Genomic DNA, 26,703 nt, shown 5'->3' on the forward strand with positions numbered 1-26,703 from the left:
AAAATGAATCCATCACAAAATGCCAATTCTAGATAGAATTCTCAGAACGTCCATTTCAGTTAAATGAGGCTGAGGGCAGGGCCATACGGTTTATAAAGAGATAAAAAGTTCAGCCATTAGATTTACTAACTTATACCATTTCCCCAAAAATAAGACCTAGCTGGACAATCAGCTCTAATGTATCTTTTGGAGCAAAAATTAATATAAGACCCGGTATTATATTATATTGTATTATACTATATTATATACTATATAAGACCGGGTCTTATATTACAGTAAAATAAAACCCGGTCTTATATTAATTTTTGCTCCAAAAGACGCATTACCGCTGATTGTGCGGCTAGGTCTTATTTTCGGGGAAACATGGTAGCAATGAAAAGTTTAATCAAGACAGAGCTCCATCTAAATTTTCCCATCATTACCTCCTCATCCCCATTTGATAAAGTGACATCGCTTAGGGAAACTACTGTGGACCACAGGGTAATTTCTCTCCTAGAATGCTCACTGGCTCATAAATAGCACTTTATGTTTGCTGAATGAATAAAGAATGGCTAGTCATTTATTTCTTATTTTTAAAAGAAAACTCCCTCAGAGTTGTGCTTTCTTGGAGAGGTTATTTTTTTATTGTTGTCATTATAGTTTAAATATACAGACTTCATTCGATTTATTTTAATTAGCACAGAAACAGAATGGAAAATAAAAACACTTCGAAAAACACAATTCTTAGACAATAACCATGAAGTCAGCTGAAAGAAAACAGGATTAGCAATGAAGCTGTGGGTGACAAGTAGTTGGAGAAACAAGTGGATGGATTATAGCTCTGGATAAGCAGGAAAGAGAGTGACCTAGAAACCCTGACTGAAAAGGACTCAAAAAGCAAAGGGAGGAACAACGCTGATGCAGCCACGTCAGTTACCCGGATACGAAAAGGAATTGTGGAGAAAACGCACAGCAGGCAGTACGGTGTGGTGTATGTGTAGAACAAACTAAAAACTACACAAAGAGCGAGTTGCATTACCTGATAACAGAAGGCACTGTGATAAGACTACCACATGACACAACGAAATTTGCTAGAAATAACTAAGTATGGGAGACCACACTAGACAGTAAGAAGAAACCGTTTCATTGTAGTTGTATGCTTGCCCTGCATGTACCAAATGATAGCCGAGACGTAGATAAACTCCTGTTATGGCTCATGGTATGTCTTCCAGGTGGGAGTGAGAACAGTCAAGCCCTTCCCTCCCTGGGCCCTTCCCTGGGAGGACGACATTAGGCCTCTCTGGTACACATCCTCACAGGTTTTCAGCTATTTAACACGATCATATCTCATGGGTGTTTAATGATGGTCTCTCCACTATGCTTTAAAATCCAAAAGGCAAGCCGGTAGTCTTGCCTGTTTTGTCCCACGCAGCATTCCCAGTGGTTCCAGAGAGAAAATGAATGTTACTCCTGCAGTAACGCTCAGCCTTTGTCTTACCAGAGCTGTTCCCCTGGGGAACAGCATGCCTACTGGCATATTGAATCCCTGCAAGGAGGCAACCCCCAAGCTTCCCTCACTAGACTGACTCACAACATAGAAAGCCCTCTCTATTTCAGGGTGACAAAGTTGTTCAGGTAGCCAACAGGTGACCCCACACTCTTAATAAAACTCGAATTCTGGGGTGGTTACAGGTAAAAGACAGGAGAATACCTGAAAGAACCTGTTAAAGGAAAGAAAAAGAATAGTAATACATGCGCCAAGCACTGTTCTAGCATTTTGCCTACCTATGAATTAACTCATATATAATGCTTTCAACAGCTCTATCCAGGAAATCATTATTATCCCCATTTTTAACTTTGAGGCAGACAGAGGTATAGCAATGTGCCCAGGGGTTACATATTCGTACAGATCAGAGCTGAGATTTGATCCTGGGTAGTCTGATTCTAGAGACTGGCCTCTAAAGGAGAAGAATCATCACTGCCTCTAAAAGAGGAGAAAGGATGAAAACGGGAGAGGAAGGAAAGTAAAAGGGAAGAAGAAGAAAAAAAGGGTCAAAGATAGAATGGGGAGAGTACATGTAGGCCATTTTCAAATATAATTTTGCAGCATTAAAATAACACCAATCTCCTTAAAATAATCAAATAATCTAAAGAGACTAAGATGTGAAAAGACACCAACATCTACAGCACAGAACAAAAATTCCTGACTATGACAGGTATTGGTGAGAATGTATTGAAATGTGGATTTATGTATATTACTGGTATGGAAACAGTCTGGCCTTTGAACACACATAGAAAATTTTCATTTATATAAATGGAAAACTTGCAGACTTTAGAAATGCTAATTAGGGATGCACACCTGTGTGAAAACTATAATGGGAATGATAAAGCACAAATTTCAGGATAGACACGAGTAAATTTCTAAAACCTGTCGTGTTCATATACTGAGAATCTCATAAAGGGAAAAACCAAAGACTTTGTACTAAAGTCACTATAGTTAAGCAAGAAAAAGAAAAAAAAAAAAACACCTTTGAAAAAATTAAACCCAATTGTAAAGCAGAGCAAAAGAGGCAATTTACAGAAAAAAATATATAAACAATTTTTAATTTTAAATGTTACATAAAAAAATGCTGAACTCTCAAGGCAAGAATCAGCAATTTTATCCCAAGAAATCTATTCTTTTATGATGTATCTACTGTACTGTTAAAATAATAGGAACAACCTAAATAAACAGATACACTGTAGTACATCCATAAAATAAAATACCAGTTTGTCCTTATAAAAAGTTAAGTGGATCAGTATGCCTTGACATAGAGACACAACATGATGTAATGTGAAAAAAGATAGATACAAGTACAGCATTATGTTTCCATATTTATAAATAATAAATTTAACTGTATATATATATATATATATGAATGTGTACACAGCAAAAGTCTTATTTTGCACAAAGGAAGTTATTAAAAGTGGTTGTCTTTAGGGAATGAAATGTAAAAGAATGCCCATTACAAGAGACGAGTATTTTGCAGTGTGACAGGCACTAATGGAAGCGCGTCAGAAAGGGAGACCATGATTAAGCAGTGTCAAATGCTATGAAGAAGTCAGGAAGGCAAAGTCAATGTTTCAAGGGGTTGCAGGGTTAGAGGGAATCTTTAATTTTTGTTTTAAAATCTTATCCTAGCCAATAGTAAGATGTGATAGTGCAGGATACAAAATGTCGTTTATGGCAAAAATAGGAAAGATATCGCAACACAGTTTCCAGTAGTGTAGACAATTCAAAGATAGAGTGTGAAGAAGAAGAATTTCGTTCAATAATGCTGATGAGAAGTGAAATTCATGATAATGGAATATAACGGTTTCTTAAGGTTATTTAACCCTTCTTTGCCATTAATATTTACTATAGGGTAGATTTATTTTCCTTTTTAATATAATCTATTTAAATTACTGAAAAGACGTGTATCTGCTTCCCCAGCAATAATCAACAACTGACTACCTTTGCAAAAGAGGAAAAAAAAAATAAGGTATACAGATGCTCTGAGCTAATGTATAGTTTGAATTTACCCTTTACTTATAATTATTGTTAGAAATGCAGAAAAGAAGCAATCAAATTATCTGTTTTGAGTTTATGTTTTCTAATCTTTCCTGCTAATAACGCTAACATACTCAAGAGAAAAATTAAATTACCTCTTTTCAGAGTTACAAATAATAATGTATTATTTGTAAAATACAAGCACACATATTACATGACACTAATAAGAACTACACAGAATAAAGTGAAACATTAAAAAAAATAGTAGTTAACTTACTGCTAAGTTTTAACTTCTGTGCTGAAATTTGACTTCTATACACATTTTTCTCTTGCCCTTTTTTTAACTGCTTAAAAATGAAATTTACAGATACTTGGGTTACCACTGGGATGCTGAATACTTATACAGTATGTCATGAACTGCTAGACATTTTATGTTTAAAATGAAAAATGTGGGTAACACTTTATTTTAATGGTATATTAATTAGTTCCAAAGTACAATGAAAATCCTATAGCAGTGAATAAAATATGACATCTACACGAATTTGAAATAAATTTATTATGATCAGTATTATCACAATGAATACTAAATGAATTATTAATGATGAAAGACCAAAAGTATTACCAGGAATGTAATAAAACATCCAGAAAAAGCTGGAAGTTTCCAGTCACTTCATCATCAACTAGAAGTAAGTACTATAACCCTGGATAACACTTCAGTCATGTGTATCATTACGGGCCAGAAATTAACTGACAATAAACAGACACTGAAAAAATGTGTTGTTAAGTATCTTTCCAGTAATATGCAAAAACTATGCCTTTCACACATCAACATGCTGTGTTTATTCCGACCTATGTGTATTAGCTAGTGAATAAATGCTCAATTAAAAGCCCAATACTTTTCCTTTGTCATTATCATATAACTTCTATTTTAGGTACCAGGAATAAAATTCCAATATTGGCCGTCCTGTATTATAAGATATATTGATGCGCAAAATTATTATTATTACTATTATTATTTTGCAAATCATTCATTATTAGGTCTTAAGGGTGCCAAGCTCCTCAAAGGCAGAAACTATCCTTACTCTGTACTTTGTGTTCTGATTGTCACCTGGGTGCCTAATAAGACGTCAGTAACTGCCTGCTGATGAGAAGAAATAAGACTACAGTTTAGAAGCAAGAAGTCATGTTTTGTTTTCATCACTCAGCCTCCTGATCATTATTATCTCACAGCTCAATGAATAATGAGCTACAAATACATGAGAAGTAGATCATAAAAGAGGTGTATCCTGCAGATTTAGAGTGTCCTTTTGAAATGCTTTAGTACTCCGTTTTCTACCAATTCCTTCTCACTTCATTTCCGGAACAATTAAGTCCTAAGAAACTGGCAGTTGACAGGAAAGTAGGAACCTGTGCTAGACCAGGCGTGAGGGGAGAGGCTGCAGTGTGGAGTGTGGGTGCAAGAGCCTGGGCGGGATAAGGTGGCCTCCACACGTGGGGGCAGCCTGCGGGGAGGATGCCAGGTCAGAGTAAGGAGAGAAGGCCTGGCTTCAGGGTGTGCAGGAAAGGTAAGGAAAGGTTCCACCTGACCGGCAGCCAGCACAGGGAATCAGAGCCCACAAGTGAGGAAAAGGGAATGGAAGTCAGTGAGCACTTCGGCATGGGGAGGCAGAGCACACAATGGGTGGAAGGGATGCATACACAGCTTCAAATTACCTGCTGAAAAAAATAATACCTGTTAATTACAAAGGAAAGAAGAGAACATAATTTATGCCCCCAAATCATCTCTGTGCACTCGACGGAAGCCTTGCTAAGTTTCACTAGTCAGAACTGAGTACAGTGAATAACAGAAAAATCAGCAGTTAATTAGAATCAAGGGACTCATATCCAGCTAAGCTGTCATTTGCTTAGGTTAATGGGACTCAGACAATTGTCCACATTCAAGCACAGGAGACCAACTAATTATTAGACTAAAATGCAATCAGGAACTGTTGACTATATTAGAGTGAGAAACATACTGCCTAAGTTTATGGGAATAATGGATTCCAGAAGCAGCCACCAAAGGAAAACGCTGTTCTCCACACACAGTTGGTGGGATCTACGGATGCGAAGGGCCAACTTTAGAGTCAAAATAATATGTGGCTTCTTGACTTGCCCTCAACCCCCACCTTGTTCAGGGGCCAACTATATTTCCATGCAGAGACTTGATTCAAAGTCCGTCTACCCCAAGGATAAGCTTTGGACTGAGATGGATCAAACGTCACTAGATCGCTGACAAGTAATTTACACTTTCTACATTTCATTGTCCTCCGCTGTAAAGCAGGAAACAATTAAAATCACCTCGTAAGGTTATTGTGAATCTCAAAATAATGTTTGTGAAAGCATTTGACAGAGTTCTCTCAGCATACAGCAGTTATTCAAAAACAATGGTTTCTCCTTCTACTTCCTCTTCTGTCCCCATGCGCCATTTTAGATGGCGAGAGATCTGGAAACTTGGCAGGTAGATACCTGGTCTGTACGGGGTCTCTGCACAACTTCCTCCCTCGTCCTGAGCAACTGTCTCCATATTCCTCTACATACAGCTTCCCCTTCAGCTAAGTCAATTCAAAGAGATTGCATCTCTTCTACCATCTCTTTCATCAACACAAACTCCCTCAGTTTCGATTTTTTAAACTAGAAAATGTGCTGTTTGTAAAGAGAAATATGTAGAATATGATTAACTTGTATCAAATAAAGGATGACTGATATTACTATTACCAGTAGAATTTAAAGGTGAAACATTTTTTCACATAAAAAAACAGAACAATATATAGCCAATGAAGAGACACACCCGTACACATGTATAATCTAAACAACACAGCACCAAAAGATACCACTACAGAAACTCCGCTGAAGAGGGACATTTTAAGTCACTCCAATTAGTATTTGACAGATTAACTAGACAACATTGAAAGAGGATATGGGGAAAAGGAACAATGCAATTAAATGAACACGTATCAAACTCTTCTATTCACAAATAGGATAGTATCAATAACCAATAAGTCACAAGAAAATCTCAACAATTCAGAAGAATGGAAATGGAACTAGGAATTAATAGTGAACTTTCTTTTTAAGGCCAATAATGTGTCAAATAACAACGGAAGACTATTTTGTTCCACCCTGTAACATCCTAGACACAATATTCAGCCTCTTCCATAGGCAGGTCAAAACGTGAATACCCACCCACTTCCTGTGCCAGAACTTTCCAGGGGGCTTGGGTTGGCCAGGCAATGAACAGTCTCCCAAGACTCCCTGGCACATGTGCTTCTTGGGAGTTCCACAGCCTTCCTCTGCATTAGGCAGAGGGGTTTTTCTCTTTCTGAGTGGACTTCCCAGGGCCCTGGAGGACTCAAGTGCTAAGATAAGCATTTAGTAATAATACATTCCTCCCACACACACAAAGTCTGCTTTCAATTTCAGAGGTATCCTGGTGCCCGCTATAAGTTAGAAACATTTTTACCACTGCCTTCTTACCAATATAGAAAGAAGACATTGAAACAAACCAAGGAGATTTAAATAGTTTCCTCTAACTCTGCTCCCTGCATGTTACTGGATTTGGAACAGTATTATGCTCAGGCCAATTGGATTTCTGGATCTCTGTGCTTGCTGCCATTTCGTTTCTCAGACCAGTGTAGTGGGAAGAAAATTGTGCCCTGTGTGTCAGTGAAAAAAGCACAGGCCTTGGAGTTGGATTAATGGGTTTTGAGATATCGCAGTTGTGCGACCGTACACAAATTACCGAAATCTCTCTGAATCTCATTTTCTGTGAATTATATGAAAAGGGAATAAATACATAATCAGGAAAGATGTGTAAGAATCGAATGATAGGCCCACACACAGTTCCTTTTCTAAAGTCTCCCTGTTTATGCCAAATGGGGCTTCACAGGAACTCCTGTGAGCAATGCAGATTCTTCTGGCCATAACTGTGACCCACTGAATCAGAATCTGGCTTTTAACAAGATCCTCAGGGGACTGCAATGTACACTGAAGTTTGCGAAGAACTGATCTAATCAGTAACAGATGGGAAATGACAATAATTTCCCAAAGAAATTGCCTGTTTAGTTTTTCTGTTTATGTTAATGCTTTATACAGTTTTTGTCCCCAAAGCTATCAATACCCTGCTGTTGTTGTTTTTTTCAAACTAGGCAAACTTTGGAATTTTGATTCCTTTGCAATCTTTGAGACTTTCCTTCATACTGAAAATACTACTAGGAAGAGTAGTGATAATAATAAATGAAATGGAGGACATGCCAACTTATTCTCCTCGTGGCCTGTGCATAACCCTGTCTTTTCTCGGAGCAATCTCCAGTTTGGGGAAAATGCACCCACTGTCAAAAGCCAGGAGATGGGGACAAATGTTGACACTGAAATCTGTAAAAGAAATTATGTCTGTTTGCAGTGTGGCACTTCACCATGCTTTTCTAGAACATTGTTCTCAAGCTCTAAAAATATGGATTATTAATACATTAGCTTATACTGTTGTGAAAGCCAAATGAGATGCTATGTGAAAAAGTTCATAGTCCATGCCCAGCATATAATTAGTGCTCAAGAAATGTTAGTTGTTTCCCTTCCTGTTCGTCCTCAATATATAGTAATGATTTCTTAAATGCTGCGCGCCATTTTAGGCTGTGAATATCAAGAGGGACGGAGCTTATTTCTTTTATATATAAATAAACAAGGACCTGCTGCATCCTCCAAATGATTACTAAATAATTTATCTGTAATTAAGATAACATATAGATAATAGATAATTACTATCTTTTGCTTTTTCAGGCATGTTTACTTAAACCAGGACCAATGACTGATTGAAAGATTCATTTATGGAATTATTAGAGAAATTATTGTGTAGCTACTATGTGTCAGAACTATGACAGACGTAGGAGACAGAAATAATGATGAGCAAAAAAATGACACTCCCCACTTCCAGCTTAAGAGGGACAATAGATACTGTCTCACAACAGAATGTAAAATTGAATCGTGATTAAGTGCTGTGAGAGAGGTACATGGCCCTATGAGAATGGAGTCGGCGAGACAAATGTTGGAATAAGAACAGCTCAGCAAGTTCCAGTCTTACTGACTTATTTTCCATTGGTCTACCATGTCACTATATTCTATCATCCTCTAATTCACTTGTTTGGCATTTCTCTTAAGTTGGAAAAACCCCTGGGGCACTGCTCCCAGAAGATCAGTTAAAATGAACCTCTTCCTGATTGAGCAGTCTAGGAGGAGGGAGATGGCTAGGCTGCTAGTATGTTCCTTAGCCGTCTTCTATTACTTAATGTACTGGTACTGGTTATCCAAACGGCTTAGACACTGTCACTTCAGGGACACAACTCAGTCACAGAACAGTTGAGTTCAATGATATTTGTGAAAATAATGAAGACACAAATTCCCAGGTAGATGGGGGCCACACTAGCTCAGCCAGATAGGGGAGCCCAGGTAACCCCAATCAAGCTATTAAACTTCAACAGCCAGGATGTAAGTTTCATCAAATTGCAGAGAGATGTCAAAAACAACAAAAAACACTTCATTTTACAATTTTATCTATGCTGGGCTTTCACGTAAATCATCTCAAGCTGATATCTATGGCCCCCCTTCTATCTATAATTCCCCTGTGTGGTAATGCTACTTTTAAACTTGTGATTATGTTTGCTGCCAAATCAAGGGGAGAAGTGGGTGGTACTTATTGAATCTGCTGATAAAAAACTGGCTCTAGTCAATCCAGCTCTTTGCGTGACCCCCCCTCCCCCCCAGGTGATGACCTACCTGTTCCTAAAGTAGTACTGATGTCCTATAAACGCGGAGCGAGCTTGCAGCCTGGCTAAGGTGGCCATTGCCTCTCTGAGTCTGGTTTCCCACTGGTGTTACTATCGGTCTCCAAGGCAACCGAGCTCAACCATCGCGCTAGTCCCGGGGGTTCCACTTTTCTTTTACTCCACTTTCTTTTCCACCTTGTTTCAGTTTCTGGAATATTAGATAGACACATGAATAAATTCCGAGTAGGACAATGTTTTATTTATTTGCCTCTGTGTTTTCTGTGAGTAAAAATAGGAGGTTGTAGGCTAGAGGGGGGGAGAGGAGAACTAATGGTTGCGCCGGGCATCCGGTTTCTGCCTCCCGTCTGCTTCCGGAAGCTCCGCTCAAAATGCTGAACTGCTCTTTGGAAGTCGTTAGTGCTGTGGTCGTTGGAGACTGTTCTCGGGCCTGAGCCTCGAGGCCGGGCTCCTGGGTGTCGTTAATGTTCGGGGCCGCCGGGCGCCCACCGATCGGAGCTCCAGCCGCCGGGAACAGCTGGTGAGGCTGGCGGCCCTGGGGATGGGCGATGAGGACAGGGGGTGATGGCAGGAGGCCGCTGGACCTGGGCTGGAAAGGGGGAGGGAGCGGAGACGGATGAGCTGAAGACAGGTAGGCCTTGCTCTCACTCTTGCGTGGGGTGGACGCAGTTGGAGGAAGGCGTTGAGGTGTGTGCAAAGGTGGATGCAGGCCGACAGTAAATGCTGGCTGATCGCTTGTCGAGCACGCGAAGGTGTTTAGGAGAAAAGCTTTCTGGACTTCCAAGAGCAATTCATTTCCTCGTTGACCGTTGACAAGACGAGGGGCAGGAAGAATTTATCTTAATCCAGGCTTTATCCCCCTCTCCCCACTTCTCTTTTAAAATTGATTAGATTATACCACGTGTCTTGGAAGCTCAAATCCCATAAATCTTGAGTTCTGGAAGTTTGGTAGTGGAAGCGCCCTCACTCGCCACCCTTTTTTTTTTTGGAGTGAGCGTAACCTACCTGTTTCTGGCCCTTGAACATTCCTTTTCTAGTTAAAATGAGGTATGTATGGGTGTTTCCTGAGAACACGTAAATGCCAGGATAAGGTTTGGGATTTGACTGTGTCTACAGGATCGTATCACCAGCCCCACTTTAGAATAATATATTGCCTTGACTTTTCAAACTGCTTTCACATAGTAAGATCTTTCACTTCATCCTTCTGACAGGCCTGTGATAGAAGATTATTACAGGCACAGAATACTGAAGTGACTTATCGTCCTAGAGCTAGAAGCTGGGTGATGGATTCTAGTTGAAAACTCTAATGCCTGTCCTGTTTTTCTCCCCAGCTCTTTTCCTCCAAGCATACACAAGACAAGCAGTGAAACAAGCAGATTTTCCATTAATTCTCAAACACAAAGTGTTGAACATAAAGGTGAAATGTGGCTGAAACTGTATGTCCATTCCTAGATTCTGCAGCTCATGAGAACATGGGGAATTGAGCAGTCTGTGATCTCAGTTTATTTTGCATCACCTGTTTCTGAAAAGTTATAAGAATATCTTGTCTAAAATGTTGTGAAGGAGATCAGATCATTCTGTAGTTCATTTTATAATGAGTATAGATTTGATTATACTTCTTTTAAATTCTCACAGTTTCCTTTCAGAAAAGCAGAGAGCACTTATTTTGTTTTTAATAGTGATGTAAGTAGTATAAAATAAAACATATATTTCTAAGTGTTTAATATTTTCTTAATGTTTCACCATTCAGTATCTTGTAAAGGGGGGCAGACAAAGTGTGCTGTGCAGGTTGGTCTTCTCTTACTCTGGGGATACTGGTTTCTAGGATAGATGGCTCCGTAATTCAACAATATGACTCTTTCAACTCCTCCCTCCCTTCCACCTTCTTCCCAAGGCTATGTCCTGCTTTATAATACAGAGAGCCACCCCTCTCCAGCTCTGTTGTTCTCCTGTGGCAGTACACAACACTTCCTTTTTTATGACACTAGAATATAACATAGTACCTAGCACTTAATCAGTGTTTTTGACTACAATTCTTAAAAATCATGCCTGATTTGGCAGAATGAATGTGCTCCAGACAATAGGAACTTTTATTTTCTAACTTATCTGCACAACCATCCTCTCATTCAAAATTTCTTAACAGAATTTTTTTCATGCATTGATGAGACACGTACTCTACTATACATGTATGTTTCATCCCAGTGTCCCTAGGTATGCTACTACTAAGTACTTACCAGGTTTTACATACATATATCGTCATATTTAAATTTTTCAAGGTAGATTCTATCACTTTTTTTTTGCATTTTAGAGATGATGAGAGGGGCTAATTTAGTTTGACTTGCCCAAGTGTCATATTTGCAGTATGATTCCAGCATGTTTTACAAAAATTCTTAACCACCCTGGTGTAATGCCTCTGATGTCTGAACAATATACAATATCTCAAGGAATATATCAACTGGAAAGTATATGCCTGGAGTTGTCAACCAACTTGCAATTCCTGATGGATTTAACTCCCATCTTGACTCCAACTTTTTCAACAATGTCAACATTAGTTTTTCAATTTTTAGGTGCCAAAAGGGTAAATGTAGATGTTTAACAACTTGTTGAAAAGTGTGACTGATAGTTTATAGTTAAGAAGCCTAAGGAAAAAAGGTTGTACAGTTAAATAAAGATCCTTGATTTTTTTTTTAGTATGTGTGAGGAAATGAATATAATTTTAAGTTAATCTTATAAGTGATTCATGGTATGTTTTTCTAAAAAATATAGCTGAGAGCATCTATCACTTTTTGCCTCATTACTCACATACATTTTTGAAATTAGGGTCCAAAATATATCTGTCTTGGTACATCTAATGTTAACGGTTTAAAATTTGATTTCATTTGGTGGACAAATCACAGTTAGAATTTAGATGCACTATTCTTCATTACTTTTTATATTAATAATTTATATTTAAAGTCAGTTTCTGTGGGTAGAACTAAACAAATTTTAAAAATTAAGTCCTTGATAATGGAAATACTGAATCATTATTGACATTGAACTATAGTGTCTATTTATTTAACTTTATGTAGCTTTACTTTAAAAAAACATTAAAAATAAATTGTTGATTCTGGACCTTTGTTTCTATAGTTTCATTCCTATTTGGTATTTTGTGGGGGGGTTTTGTTTTATTTTTTTGTTTTGTTTTACAAAAAAACTGCATAGTGAAAATATGCATTTTTTAAAATAACAGCTTATTTGGTTGTTGTCTTGAACTCAATTTCATAATGTCCTACTTGTTTGAGTCAAGTTTCTGTTTCAACAATTAGGAATCAAAGCAATGGCCAGCATGATTTTGGGCAAATGACTCATTAATCTTGGTGTAGATTCTTAGCATCCTTATTTATGGCAAGCTGGAAATGGTTAAACCATCTTCGATAATATGCCATTAACTGGCACATTTACTTCACTAAAAACTTAAGGTATCTAACTTGTTAATGTGGCAGAAATTTTGAAATCTGGATTGTCTAAATTTTTAGTCAAGTCTTAGTTTTCTTTGTTATTTGTTCATTTATTTAGTCATTCATTAATTTGTTTATCCGACAGATTTTTTTTAACATCTGTGATGTGTCAAGCATTTTGCTAGGTACTTTTAATTAATATTCAGTTGTCTTCATTCTCATTGCTATTCTAAGAATTCAGAATAAATTATATATTCAATACGTATGAGCAGTTAGCATGTATAAGCAATGAAGGAGACTCATTTTCCTATATACTAGAAGCTTGCGTAGATGCAGATACAGATATAGATATATGCATGTTAACAGGGATTGGAATGAATTATCTTAGGTTCTTTTTTTGTTTGTTTGTTTCTTTTAGCCTTTGATATTCTTTCACTTAGGCAATTTTTAGTCAATAGTTTATATTTTGAAAGCCATTAGAGTATGAGGACAGAAGTTGTGAATGACTTTTGAAGTCATTAAATGAAGTAACAAAAATCAAAAGTATGTTCTTCAAATTTAAAAAATAAATGAGTTTTCCTCATTACATCACTATTTGGAAAGTAGACTTAGACTTTTTTCCTTTAAAGCTACTTGTGGTTTGTTTTTCACTAAGTTGCGAGGGTAAAGAAGAAAACAAGCTTTCTGAGTGTTCCTGTGGTGACAAAAGTGAAAAAATAGCAACAGCCACTAACACCTCCAATTGCGTGCTTCCATTATGGGAAATGAGGGTTTTTTTATGTGGTGAATAACTGTTTGACTGTTAACTTGGTGGGATGATTTTCTTTAATACTTTGTCTTGTCTCTATATATTACTAAGATAAGAGTAGGTCAGATACACAACATTGATTTTTTTTTTTGTTAACGAGATTTTTGGGGTTTTTTGTTTGTTTTAGATCTTTAGAGCCTTTAAGTAATCCCTAAATTTCTTGAAATTGTATGCAGGATTTTTGCAAATGTCTATTGTCCCCACTCTTCCCAACATTCAGAGTGGTTCAAGAATTCAGAGAAGTTGAAGGTCTTTGCTTTTATTATAATGTCTTCAGTATTTATAATATGATTGTACCTTAAAAGCTGACTGATTTGATATTTCAGTGACCAGTTTCCCTTATTTGTAGATAACTTCTATCTACAACCTCTGTTGAAAGTTGAAATAGCTGCTCTCACACATTCAAGACCCACGCTCATCCTCATAGAACCTCTTCAAGGTGGAAATTATACCTATTTTTATGATGTATAACCAATCAGAAGATAAGTAATTTGTGGCTAGTGAATATCATAGAAAATAGCTTCCATATACATAGTTTGAACTCCAAAGCTCATGTTCTCTACAGTTTCCCTAGAGAGTTTTACATTCTAAATTTATTGCCCAATGTTAGCATAAAGTTATAATTAATTATGTGTTTCAGAATAACATAGGTTCCCCCAAACACATGCTACCTTTCTCAGAAAGGAGAGAAAAGGTTACTTCTGATTAGTGGTTTAAATAGATCACGGAGTTTCTAAACTAGCTCAAGTAATGACATCTAATGTCAGGGTTATCCTTAAATTCCTAAGATGACCTCCCCACAAATATATAAGAGGAGAAAATGAAGACATAGTCTATTAAGTTATTAGGCTGAAATAAAGACTTATTTTGACAATATCACCAAATTTATTAATTCCTATGAGCAGCAGAAATCTTAAACAATCTAATTCTTATGGATCCCATTTTGTTAAATTAGTCACAAAATTTAGTCCTTGATGTGTCGTCCTTAAGGCTTCCCATTCACATGTCTAGTCACTCATTGTCATGGTCTACACTATTATGCGTTAATTGGAATCTGTACTGTTTGGCTGCTTCCTGTATAGTTTTAGGACCAACCAACTTTTCCTGTCTTAAATGAAAGTTAACATGAGTACTGAGGCAGGTAATTCCAAGACTATTTTCTTCTTAAGTTTGTGAGCAGTCATCGCATACATTGATTGGCATAGTTCTTGACTCTGTACTGTGTTAATATAGCGTCTTTGTATACGTTGAATTCTTATTCATACCAAAACTAACACATAAATGGCTATCTCTTCCCTTAAATTTTTGAAAGCCCGTTGAGCAGTTGTATTTAGCCACAGGTAGCTTAGTTTGAGCACCCCACTCCGAAAGTGACTTAACTTTGTAGAAGAAATAATCTGTTTTACAGAGATGAAGATGAGAATTTTACCATATACTAGCTGATAACGAGTATTTGACTTTTTTTTTCCTTAACTAGATATTTGGTAGCTGTAATCAATTACCATTTAGTTACATCTGGAAGATTTTGTTTTTTAATGAACTTGTTGGGTTTATTCAGTAGACACACATGTCTATTCTCTTGTTATGTATCAGTATCCAGGCAAGGAAATTATTCCCTAATTTTCTATACATGCAATAGTTTTCCTTCTTAGGAATAGTAGTTATTGCTAATAGAGGCTTCAAAAAAATAATAGTCACAGCCCAAAAGTTGGGCTGTAGAGGGGGGGTTGTCTTTTTCCTGGGCTTTCTTGGCTTTCAACTCCTGCTGTGCCCGCCTGCATTTTGTTGACTGCCATTTGCCGGCTCTTGGTTCACCAGGCAACTGCCAGTCCTTTGCCGACATTTGCTTGGTAAGTTAGGACTAAGGCAGCTCCTGATTCTTCTTCCTCGAATCAAAGATATTTGAAAGAAAACGCTAAACTGTGTGCCACATTTTCTACATGTATTGATCTTCCTCACTCGCACCCATACGTTGTTAGGAAAACCTAGGCATTAAGGAAGACAAGGAGAGTGCAAGTCACTCATTTCACTAGATGTTTAGTGTTTCCTATAGGAGGACAAACGAACTTGACCGTTGGCCCAAAATTTTTACCTAAAACTGATACATCAAATTTGAGATTGACTGTACATATTACTCTGCATAATATAATACCACCGGGAAAAAAAAAACCACGCAAAATACTTATCTACTCAATTCATTTCCCTTCACAAAATCCAGCTTTATATGGATAGTGAGACTATAATTTTATTCTATTTATTTGGATGATCTTAAGAAAACTATCAGTGAACTGTTATCTTAGACATTATACCCAATACAAACTATTTCCAAAAGATTTCATTTCCAGATGAAGAGAAATAGTTTTATAAATGTGAGTAGAAAAACCTTCAAATTAGCAAAGTGGTAATTCACTGAATTTTTTCATTTACAAACTTTAAAACTATAGAGGCTTAATAAACAGATTTCTGTACAGAAAAGTTCTATATTTCCTCTAATAGGAAAGGTCTTATTTAAGAAAACATCTTTAGGATGAAGTGTTTCAGTACAGTGGTGTCTTCAATATCACTATGAAGGCAAAGGAAATAAATGAGCTATTGATCGTGGGATGGTCTGCTATAATGACTGTTTCTGTGAGGCCAGTTTTACCTGAACCATGCAAGTGAAGCAGCTTGATTGACTATAATATTATTGGCTCATTAACCGGTTTTGCTTGGGATTGACTTGTCTGAGTCTGGTTAGTTGAAACTGAAGGGGGAAAAGTGATTTGAATTCTGAATGGCACTTCCATTAAATGTATTTTTTTTCCCTGTGTTTTTATAGAGTTTTTAAGAAAGCTTTTTTAAAATAGGCTTTTAGCTGATTCATATTGAGTGATATTGTGGAATAAATTGGATTCTTCTAGTTGAAATATTTTTTAAAATATATTTTGTCTTGAGAAAAACAATATAAAATCGAATAAGGCCAACAATATTAATGTTATAAAGAAATTTTGCTTTCATTCTTCATATTGTTGTGAATTATATTTTGTTAAATTGTGGTAGTTACAGCAATATATTTTTAAATGAAACTAATTGAAGAGTATCAGATTTTAATGGACTGACTCCGATTTGCTAACCTTTTCCTAATGTTAGGGCCAAATCTTCTATTTGAAAGCAAAGCACTAAATTGTAACTTCCAAAAAACCTGCAACTTCAGTTGGAGAATATATTCATGTATTGAGTTAATTTAATTAATATTTAGAACTAGTAATTCACCCATTGATAAGAAAGCTGTATCTTCAAAAAGTAAGTTATTCTAAAACCAGGTGATACTGAGTCTTCTTTTTGACAAGGAATCTTTGTTGCAACTCATGTTAAACTGGCTTCCAGTAAATTTTTTCAAGGTGCAAAATTATATTTAAAGATAACAGTTCTTTCAGATTACATCTCTTCCAGAGAAATAGTGTTAAAAGAACAAAATATTGAAGCAATAAAGGGGTAACAGAAATGTTGTTATTAATGTAATAGATAACGGAGAAATCAGTGCAGTCAGAAATGTACCCCCTGCTGCTAAATCAATCATAAACAAAATACAGACTGGATACTGGAATCATGTAGCTGATTTTGGCTATAATTGGGCAACATTCAGGCTCTGGAACCAGAGCGCCTGAGTTCAAATCCTGTTTCTACCACTTCCTAGAAGTCCCACATTGGGCAACTGCCCTCACTCTGTGTATTTCGTCGGCCACCTCGTAGTGTTGTTATATGAGAATGAAATGAGGTAACGTGTATGGAACACTTAGAATCCTGGGCCTGGCACATAGTAAGTACTCAAGGGTTAGAAGCTATTATGTGGGCATCCTTTTAGGAGTGGTAAATCCAGTTGAACCACAATGTATGTTTGTTTTCAGGTAATCATTAAAATGAAAAGGCAGAGTTGAACGTTATAAGGAACTTGCAAACGTCTATAAATATAAGCTACAGAGAATATGTAAAGCAGGGGTCAGCAAACTATGGCCCCCCAGCCCTTGGCTTTGCAAATAAAATTTAATTAGAACACAGCCGTACCCATTCATTTATGTATCGCCTATGGCTGTTGGCGCCTTATGATGGTGAAAGTTGAGTTGTGACAGAGACTGAAAGGCCTGCAGAGCCTAAAATGCTTACTATTTGGCCCTTTACAGAAAAGTGTGCCTACCCTGCTACAGATCCTAGAAACCGTATAGGCCTCCATAATTAGGATATTTGGATCCCTACGTGCTTTTAGAACTCAGTTTAAGAAATGATTGTTCATGATCTTGTACAAATCTTGAAAGTGCCTGCCAGTCTTTCCGCCTACCCGGCATATCATGGCCGTGATTGGTGGAGCATGTGGTGAGTAGAGAGAGAATTGTGTGCTTCCTTCTTAGAAATGGGGCTGGGGGGAGGATTGAGAAAGTTCTCTCTATATCTGATCTAGGAAAACTGGCTGTAGGAAAAGTACAGGAGTGGACTGCAGATCAGTTTTTAAGCAGAAATAACTTTTCCATAATTACACAGTCAAAATATGAAATTACTGAGACCTTTCATTGCTGATATTATGTTCACTGTATCTTGAAGTCATTCGTATGTTTAATAAAAGAACTTCTACAAGAAAAAGGAGCTTAAAATGAGTCAGAATATTTAAAAGTGTGATATCTTTTAGACAGGAAAATTAAAATAGCCTTTAAACATTGCTTTGTAATAACCCTTAATGTTAACCAGATTTAGTGTGAATTGTCTGCTGTAATAAGCTAGGTTAATACAGATAATACTGCCTATTTTCTTTACATTTTCTTTTCTTTCTTTAAAAAACTGAAGGCATTTCAGTCGAACCATGGAAGAACTGGTTCATGATCTTGTCTCAGCGTTGGAGGAGAGCTCAGAGCAAGCTCGAGGTGGATTTGCTGAAACGGGAGACCATTCTCGAAGCATATCGTGCCCTCTGAAACGCCAGGCAAGGAAAAGGAGAGGAAGAAAACGGAGGTCGTATAATGTTCACCACCCATGGGAGACCGGTCACTGCTTAAGTGAGGGCTCTGATTCTAGTTTAGAAGAACCCAGCAAAGACTACAGAGAGAATCACAATAACAACAAGAAAGATCATAGTGACTCTGATGACCAAATGCTAGTGGCCAAGCGCCGGCCATCGTCAAACTTAAACAACAATGTCCGTGGGAAACGACCTCTGTGGCATGAGTCCGATTTTGCCATGGACAACCTTGGGAACAGGACTCTGCGCAGGAGGAGGAAGGTGAAACGCATGGCAGTCGACCTCCCGCAGGACATCTCCAGCAAACGGACGATGACACAGCCCCCTGAAGGTTGTAGAGATCAGGACATGGACAGTGATCGAGCTTGCCACTATCAAGAGTTCACCAAGAACAAGGTCAAGAAAAGGAAACTGAAAATCATTAGGCAAGGACCCAAAATCCAAGATGAAGGAGTAGTTTTAGAAAGTGAGGAAATAAACCAGACCAGTAAAGACAAAATGGAGTATGAAGAGCAAAAAATCTCCGATGAGCTCATGAGTGAAAGGTGACTTTTCTCTTTCCTCAATATAAAGATATGTGTCTACAGTATTTGTGATTGAATGTATTTTGTGTTTTCATTCTATTTTAAAATAATTCTAAGTTATAATAATGGCAGTGATATTACTGTTTTAACCATGGTTATATTTTCTTATAATTTATGAAGTTTAGCACAAAGGAAAATTGCTTATTTGATTTACACAAAGTCGTTTGATTGTGTTATAATGACTTAATTTTCAGCTACAAAGAGAAAAGAAAATAGAGTTTCAATGGGAAAGGATGTGCATTTGAATAATAGCACATCTGTAACTCTTAGAATTGGATTTATAATTATTTATTTGTTTAATTATAGAGTTTTAGTCTTTGGTTCTTTTTAGTTTCACAATTCACCAGTTAATTCTGATTACTGAGAATCAAAAGTTGACACCACTTCAACATGTGTGTGGCTTGATATTTTCAATCTGTAGATTGCTAGGAATTCCAATCTCTTATGAATTGCAAAACCCAGTTTACAGTCTAGAAACACCTGGTCTTGTCACTAGACAAATGGTAAAGCACTGCTCCTGTGGTAGTAAGTCTAATCTATCCCCACCTGGAAAGCAGGTAGACCACAGTGATAAGGACTATTTACCAGCATCAAAAGGTAAGCGATCATTTTCCTTTTACACAGAACTAATGCCACTTGCAGGAGATGAGAAAATATTGACACTCTTCATCCTTTTAGGTGTGTCCTTAAAATTAAATGCAGAACTGTGATGTGTATAAAACACACTGAAAATAATCTGGGTAGGAGTATTTGATTTTTAATTTGTAGGGTTGGTATTTTATTAATGTGGTTGGGAACTGTAGGAGATACATATATATATATATATATATATATATATATATATATATATATATACACACACACACATATATATAGGTATATATACCTATATATGTGTTTATATTTATATTTGGATTTGTGTGTAAATATGATTATATGATTACAGACAAGAGTAGGACCTGGTAAAATTTTATAGAATGGACCTCTTATTAGAGATAATTTGCTATTTATGCAATTTTTTCTAAAGCAGTAAAAATTACTTTAAAAATGTTTTGGGAAGGCTTTGAAAAGTTTATGGTATCTGCTTTTCTTCCAAGAAAGTTGTCATTTTTATAGCAGCATGGGAATTATTTGTGTGCTAGTATTGGGCCACCGTGACTGAGGATTACTTAGATTGGCTTGAAAGTAATTACTGCTCACTTGCTGGGAGGGAGGGTGGCCCTGGAGATCAGTACTCAATTCTGGATTATTCACAGAGGACCTGCTTTCTGGATTGACTGTGCAAGCCCCGCCTCTTATTGATGGCTGCCTTTTATTGACAGACATCTACCCTGGCAGAGAAATGAGATGAAACTCTCTTCATTTCTTTTCATTGTAAAATGTATTTGAATACCTAAGAAAAATACGATCAGGCTACCCAGTACTCAACAGCCCAGGTACCAAACTTCAAAGAGGGTGTCTTCACTCCTGAAGACATTTAAAACAATTTTTTCCCCTCTTCTTTTAAACTTACCTCTGTAACTACTTTTTCTCGTCACTTTAAGAGTTAGGTGCATATTCCTTTTGTGGGAAGATTGTTAAATGCTTAAGGTACTTTCCCAACATGTACACATTTTCTGAGACTACTTCCAAAGCTTTCCTGCTATGAAAAGCTATATATTCCCTTGAAACTGATTTATGAATAAGAACTGAACTGCTTGACTTTGTGTGCGCGATCGAACAGATCGCGCGTAAGCGCTGTTTACTGTTCACTCCTGGTACCGAGACGAATAATCAGACAGACCCTGTTTTCTGCAGCCTCATAAGCTGGAATAGCAGACAAGCAAATGATGAAAATGACGTGTGCTGAGGGGAACGTACTGGAGGGAAAATTTACTGAAGGAGCTCTGATTTTAAGCAGCGTGAAGCCCATTGGGATATTGGAGGAGGGAGGACAGAGGGAGATGGCATCGCTAGGTAGAGGGAGCGGTGCGTACAAAGCCATGGACTGAAGCATGGGTGGTGTATTTGGGGAGATGTATGTACCTCATTATTAGTAGAGTATAAAGTGGGGGTTGAGGCTACAGCAACAAGCAGGTCTCAAAGGGACTGTAAGTAGTTTGAATTTCACCATCAGTCAGTGAAGAAACTAAGTTAGATTTACATGTTATCAGTCAGATGTACATGTTAAGATAACCAGTGGGATCCTGACAAAGGTGCTTTGTTCAGCTTTCACTAGCCTCCAGTCCGTCCTTAAGTGGGAGGGGAATTGTGGCAGTGATAACTGAAGGAAAAATATCACATATAGGAGAGCAGTTTTAAGAGCTGGAATGAATGGAAGACTTACTGGCTGTATTTGGGGGAGATGAATGAAAAAGAGGACTTGCAGATGATGCCAGGTTTGAAGAATAGAAACTACAGGAAATGAACAGATTGGGGCGGAAGTTTGGGATTAGTGTACGTACATTAATTCCATTAGCATTCATGGGCCCTCCCCTCCGAATACTGTGCTATAAAAGTCATACTTTAAAGAGTGGCAAGAGGTATCCTTGCATGCATGTAAGCCATAATGGTTACCAGATGCTAGAACTGAAAAGTCTTGCTTATATTTTTAAGTTCTTGGTCTGACCTACTGAACACATTAATAACTACTTGATATGCTTGGAGCATCTAGCTAGATGCCAAGGAGGTGAAAAATAAGTAGGAAACGTTATTTAAAACACATGTAAAAATATCTGAAATTAGGATGGGATGGTTAAGGACGAATTGCTGCTCTCAGAGAGGGACTCCTGATTTCCTTATATCTTTATAAGAAGAGGGGGCAGGCAGAGAGAAAGGAAGAGAAAACATAAAAAAACAGGACCAGAGATGAGATGGGAAGAATTTAGGCTCTCACCCACAGAGAGCCTTGAAATCTAAATTTAATCCAACAAGTGTGGAAAAATAATTTTAGATTTTTAATAGAAAACCACTTAGATTCACGGAAAAGTGGCAAAGATGGTGCAGAGTCCTTTATATTCTGCCCCCATGTATCACACACCCAGCTTCCGCTATTGTTAATATCCTACGTTACAGTGGTTCATTTGTCAGAATTAATGAGCCAATGTTGACACATCATTAACAAAAGTCAATACTTGATCAGAAGTTCCTTTGTTTTTATTTAATGTCCTTTTTCTGTTCTAGGATCCCATCCAAGGATATCATGTTTTTAGTCAACAAGTTATATTTTGGGAAGATGAACCTGATTGTATATAAAATATATTAGAGGAGGTAAATCTGAATTCAGAGAGATTAGACAACCATTGTACGATAGATAGATAGATAGATAGATAGATAGATAGATAGATAGATAGATAGATAGATGATAGATAGAGACAGCATATAGACTCACAATCATTTATCTGCAAATCTAAATTCTGAAAGCTGTGGAAAATTAATTAATTTGCTCCCAGACCTAACTGGACCTGTATTTAATATGGATATTCATTCATTTAATTCAAAAAATACAGAAAGTGACAAAAAAATGTATACATATTTTAAGCATGGAAAAAACTATTAAAATTGTAATAATATGTACCGATAAGAAAAGATGAATACAAGTCACGTATGACTTCTGTAATTACAAGAGGTGCTCAAAGTGGTTCCCATCAGCATAATTTTAATAGTTTTTCCTTCCTTAAAATGCGGATACATTTGTTTTTGGCACCCTCTGTATATTAATGTGTTTGATTGTGGAGTGCTACCCCGGACTCCTCTTAGGCATTTTTGAACATACCTTTCTAAAACTGAAGAATTTTGAATTCTACGTTTTGCTTCGAAGGTTTTAAAACGAGAATTGTTGACATGAGGTATGTATGGTAAGGCCCTTTGTTAGAATTGTGTTGAGGGGGGCAGACAGGAAAACACCACTCAATCCAGAAGAGAAGGGAAAAAAACCAAAACAAAAGACAGTAGTTTGGACAGCTAAACAGCAAAAAGATAAAGGTTTCCAAAGTATTCTTCATCCTCTAACATCACTATGTGGACAAGCGTATATATTTGCAAATAAGAAAATATGCTCCTAGAAAGTATTGTTTTGCTTTAGTAACACTTGTGCAGAATAGGGAGCTTGATACATTCTCTTAATTTGAAGAAAGTTCAAGGAAAAGGTACTAATTCATAGTCCCTTAGGACAATGTGTCACTTCAATTCTTCTATTTTCTGTGTGTGTGTTTTTAAATATCAAACAAAAACTGAGATGGTATTTTTATATTCGGAGAATGTATATGGATTTAGATCTCATGTATAATTTTAATCCTAAACTCTCAATTTAAATATTAGGATCTTATAAAAAGATTAGGATGCTTTTCAGAAGAAAAACAAATTAGTCAGGTTACAGAGTTCTACATGGTAATGGAAAAAGTATTATAACATAAAAAAATTCCCCTGGGACAATTTTCTGATTGGTAAAATTAAGAACTACAATAAAAAGAGAGTACATGAGAAGTTTTAAAGAGCATAATTCAGTTTTTTAAGTGACCAAATCTTTTGCCATAGGGCTTAGTTCTTGTGGTTTTTTTTAACTAATTATATTATCACATAAGAATTGCTTCTGTTAGGACTACTAGTGACAATTTATTCATGTCAATTGAATATTTACTATTTGTTTTAATGCATATGTTAATTTTGACTGTGTCATACTCTCAAATGTCTATGGAAGTAATGAGGACCTGTTATTTTTGCATACTCCCTCCTTCCTTCCTGTTGGTAATGCTCTTTTTTTTGCTCAGTTTTTGCCCAGAGGGACCTTAACTTTGATTTAATTTGGATTGTTACCATTGTCAACTTATTTCTTTCTTGCCAAGTAATAGAGTTGTTGTGAATTCCTAAGTAATATCTTTTCCCAGAATATCAGCAACTGTGTTTATGAAAAGTAATTTCATCCCAGGCCCTCGTATTTCGTGTGCTGAAGAAAGGCTTAGCCTGCTTGTGACTGAGACTTTTCCCATTTTACTGAGCAGTGGTGTTCCCAGCTCAAGCTGAATCGCATGGCATAAGAAAGGAGCACTGAGCATTTGATGAAAGCAGATAATAAAATGCATCAATTGTGTCAGCACCTCGTTGCTGTCACATCTGGCTTACTGTCAGGGTCCCATTAGATTCCTGTGGTTGTATGTGCCAAAAATAATATGCTCTGTAGTTAATGGAACCAGCATATCTGCAGTTTGATTAAAAAAAAAATCATCTTGTTTTCTTTCAGATCTTTGTCAGGTTTAAGTTCCTTCTCTGAGCTGTCATGTCTCTTTAAAATTTTACAACTGAGAGATCAATTGTTCTTTTGATCTGTTTTTGTTTTCTTTTTTTTTTGTTTTATTTCTTTCCCCTTATTACAGTGATTCCAGCAGTCTCAGCAGCACTGATGCTGGCTTGTTTACCAATGATGAGGGAAGACAAGGTACTGCAAAGTCATTTTTTTCCTCTGGAAAAACATCTTCATTTTCAAGTTGTGCTTATTTACTAGTGTTCCCACAAGTTGATGCCTGCAATCCATTTGCCTAACACACACTTAGTGGACTGCAGTTTAATTCTCTTACATGCTATGAATGTATGCTGTATTCATGCCCTAAAGTAACTGATCATCTCCATAAGCTCGTATGTGGAGCTAATACTATTAAGGAAGGATTATCTTCCTCAAGAAAGCTTTACATACCTCAGTCTTTTCAATTGTGTCTCTTTTAGCAAGTTCACAAGACTGGTTCTCATTCTCTGCCTGATTCCAATGTCTTTAATTGTGTTTAAGCATTTATAAAGTTGGATTTGCAAGTCATTTGTCATTTTTATTCAGCTGTGACATTTACTTATCCTATCCAGTTTGTAAGTAATTAGACGATTTTCATGAATTCAATATTGTAAACTGTTAAACTAATGTTTTTACAACTTAGATCTTTTCTATCTTTGAAATTTCCTGAAGCTTTTCATACTGTAGCGTGGAATTATTTTGAAACTACCTGTTCTGAAAGAAAATATGAAAAGCTTAATAAGGGGGCAGGGGGTATACTCATATATTTTATGTTCATTTCTTAACGATCTTTAGAGGAAAGTAGTAAGTTCTAAGGGAAAAACACAATTTAGTGGTTGAAATTTTTAAAAGTTTAAAGATGTTATGGAAAAAAGGACAGCATAATAGCTGCCCCACATATTTTTTTCTTGTTGTTAGACTATTTATCCTCTTGGCAATACCAGTAAAGTAAATTAAATGATCATGTTTTTTTTGTTGTTGTTTACTTATATAAACCATTTGTTTATAAGTAGGTACATAACTATTAAATAGGTACATAACTATTTTAAAGGCCATAGACTTAAAAGTTAAGAGAATTTGCTGAAATGTGGTAGAACTTCGGGGCTAAGAGTGAGTTTGACTATTTTGATAATATACCTAAATTGTCTTTGAAGTACCTATCTCTGCCCAAAGTTATATTATACATGTTGAATTTGATAATGAAATGAAATTAAAAAATCTTAAAATAACATTTGGATAAGCCTACCAATCTTTGAAAAGCATTAAGAGGCTGAGAATAATATGCTTGCATTTATTGTGAGTTTATTATATTTCCCATTGCTAAGTCCTTTTTTCCTACATTTAATTTAAGTTCTTATTTAATTCTTAAAACCATCCTACGGGATTTTTTTTTTTTTTTAAGGTGATGAAACTTAGGCTAATAGAGTTGAAGTAACTTCCCCAGTGTTACAAAACACTAGAATTCTAAATGGTCTGTCTCACTTCAAAGCCCAAGTTCTTCATATTTAGCTATTTGATTTCCCTGGTGAGAATAAGCTTTTGTATCACATCAAAAATAAAATAACCTTATTTTTCTGGAGTAATGTCATAATTGGAATTAAGATATTGGGTAGTCAGTTTCAAGGGACTTCCTTTCTTTTCTTATACCTAATCTGTGAAATTTCAATAGAATTCTCAGTAAAAGTACTAATATTTATGTGTTTTGAATCGTGCTTTTTGAAAACTAATTTTTATTAAATCCTCAATTAAAATACTTTGGTGACTAGTTTTCCAAATGCTTTAAATTTTTCACTCCCACATAATTTGTTTTCCATAAAATCATCTCCAGTGGAAGCTTAAGATTTTTTTTTCTTTTCAGTTTTCATTTAAAAATATTTGTAGTGAGAGATTTTGGAAATCAAAAATCTCTTTTTCTAAAGGGAAAAAGTTTGTGGCAGTTGTGATGACCCTCTTAAAAACCAGAGCTAGTAGTTTTTCTAAGAATCATGAAGAATACTTAAATGAATATCAGATCATATTCAAAATGCTGTTTGCCTCTTATTTTTAAAAGCTACCTGCCTTCTTTTGTCTCTTTATACATCTCTTTGTTATTCCTTTTTAAAAAAATAACAAAATACTGTAGATTCATACCAAGGGTACATTTCAAACTGAATTTTACTGTGATTGGTGTTGTCTTAAAAATAACTTGCTTATAATAGTCCAGTAGAGTTTCTTTATAAACTCTGTGGTATTGTCACTCTTCATTTAAAGTCAGCTTTTTCACAACTATTTCTTAATGAACTTAATCAGATTAATGTAATTTAGTCACATCT

General features: G+C 36.4%; 2 protein-coding genes across 3 annotated transcripts in view; one reads left to right on the plus strand and one right to left on the minus strand.

The window, feature by feature from the left end:
• The window catches only part of SPATA17 (spermatogenesis associated 17), a 125,140-nt gene extending 115,718 nt beyond the window's left edge, over positions 1–9,422 (minus strand). Inside the window, exon 1 of the mRNA XM_019739978.2 lies at positions 9,311–9,422. Within this exon, the coding sequence (XP_019595537.2) occupies positions 9,311–9,378 (68 nt within the window). The 5' untranslated portion in view covers positions 9,379–9,422. The remainder of the gene's footprint in view (positions 1–9,310) is intronic.
• Positions 9,423–9,656: 234 nt separating this feature from the next.
• GPATCH2 (G-patch domain containing 2) overlaps positions 9,657–26,703 on the plus strand; it is a 146,945-nt gene continuing 129,898 nt past the window's right edge. Inside the window, exons 1-3 of one of the 2 annotated variants that reach the window (XM_019743007.2) lie at positions 9,657–9,838; positions 18,379–19,095; positions 24,486–24,547. In XM_019743007.2, coding sequence (XP_019598566.1) covers positions 9,783–9,838; positions 18,379–19,095; positions 24,486–24,547 — 835 coding nt within the window. In that variant the 5' untranslated portion in view covers positions 9,657–9,782. The remainder of the gene's footprint in view (positions 9,839–18,378; positions 19,096–24,485; positions 24,548–26,703) is intronic. The other variant, XM_019743087.2, reaches the window with a different exon arrangement.

The sequence above is a fragment of the Rhinolophus sinicus genome, linkage group LG12 (assembly GCF_036562045.2).
Source record: "Rhinolophus sinicus isolate RSC01 linkage group LG12, ASM3656204v1, whole genome shotgun sequence".
NCBI lineage: Eukaryota > Metazoa > Chordata > Mammalia > Chiroptera > Rhinolophidae > Rhinolophus > Rhinolophus sinicus.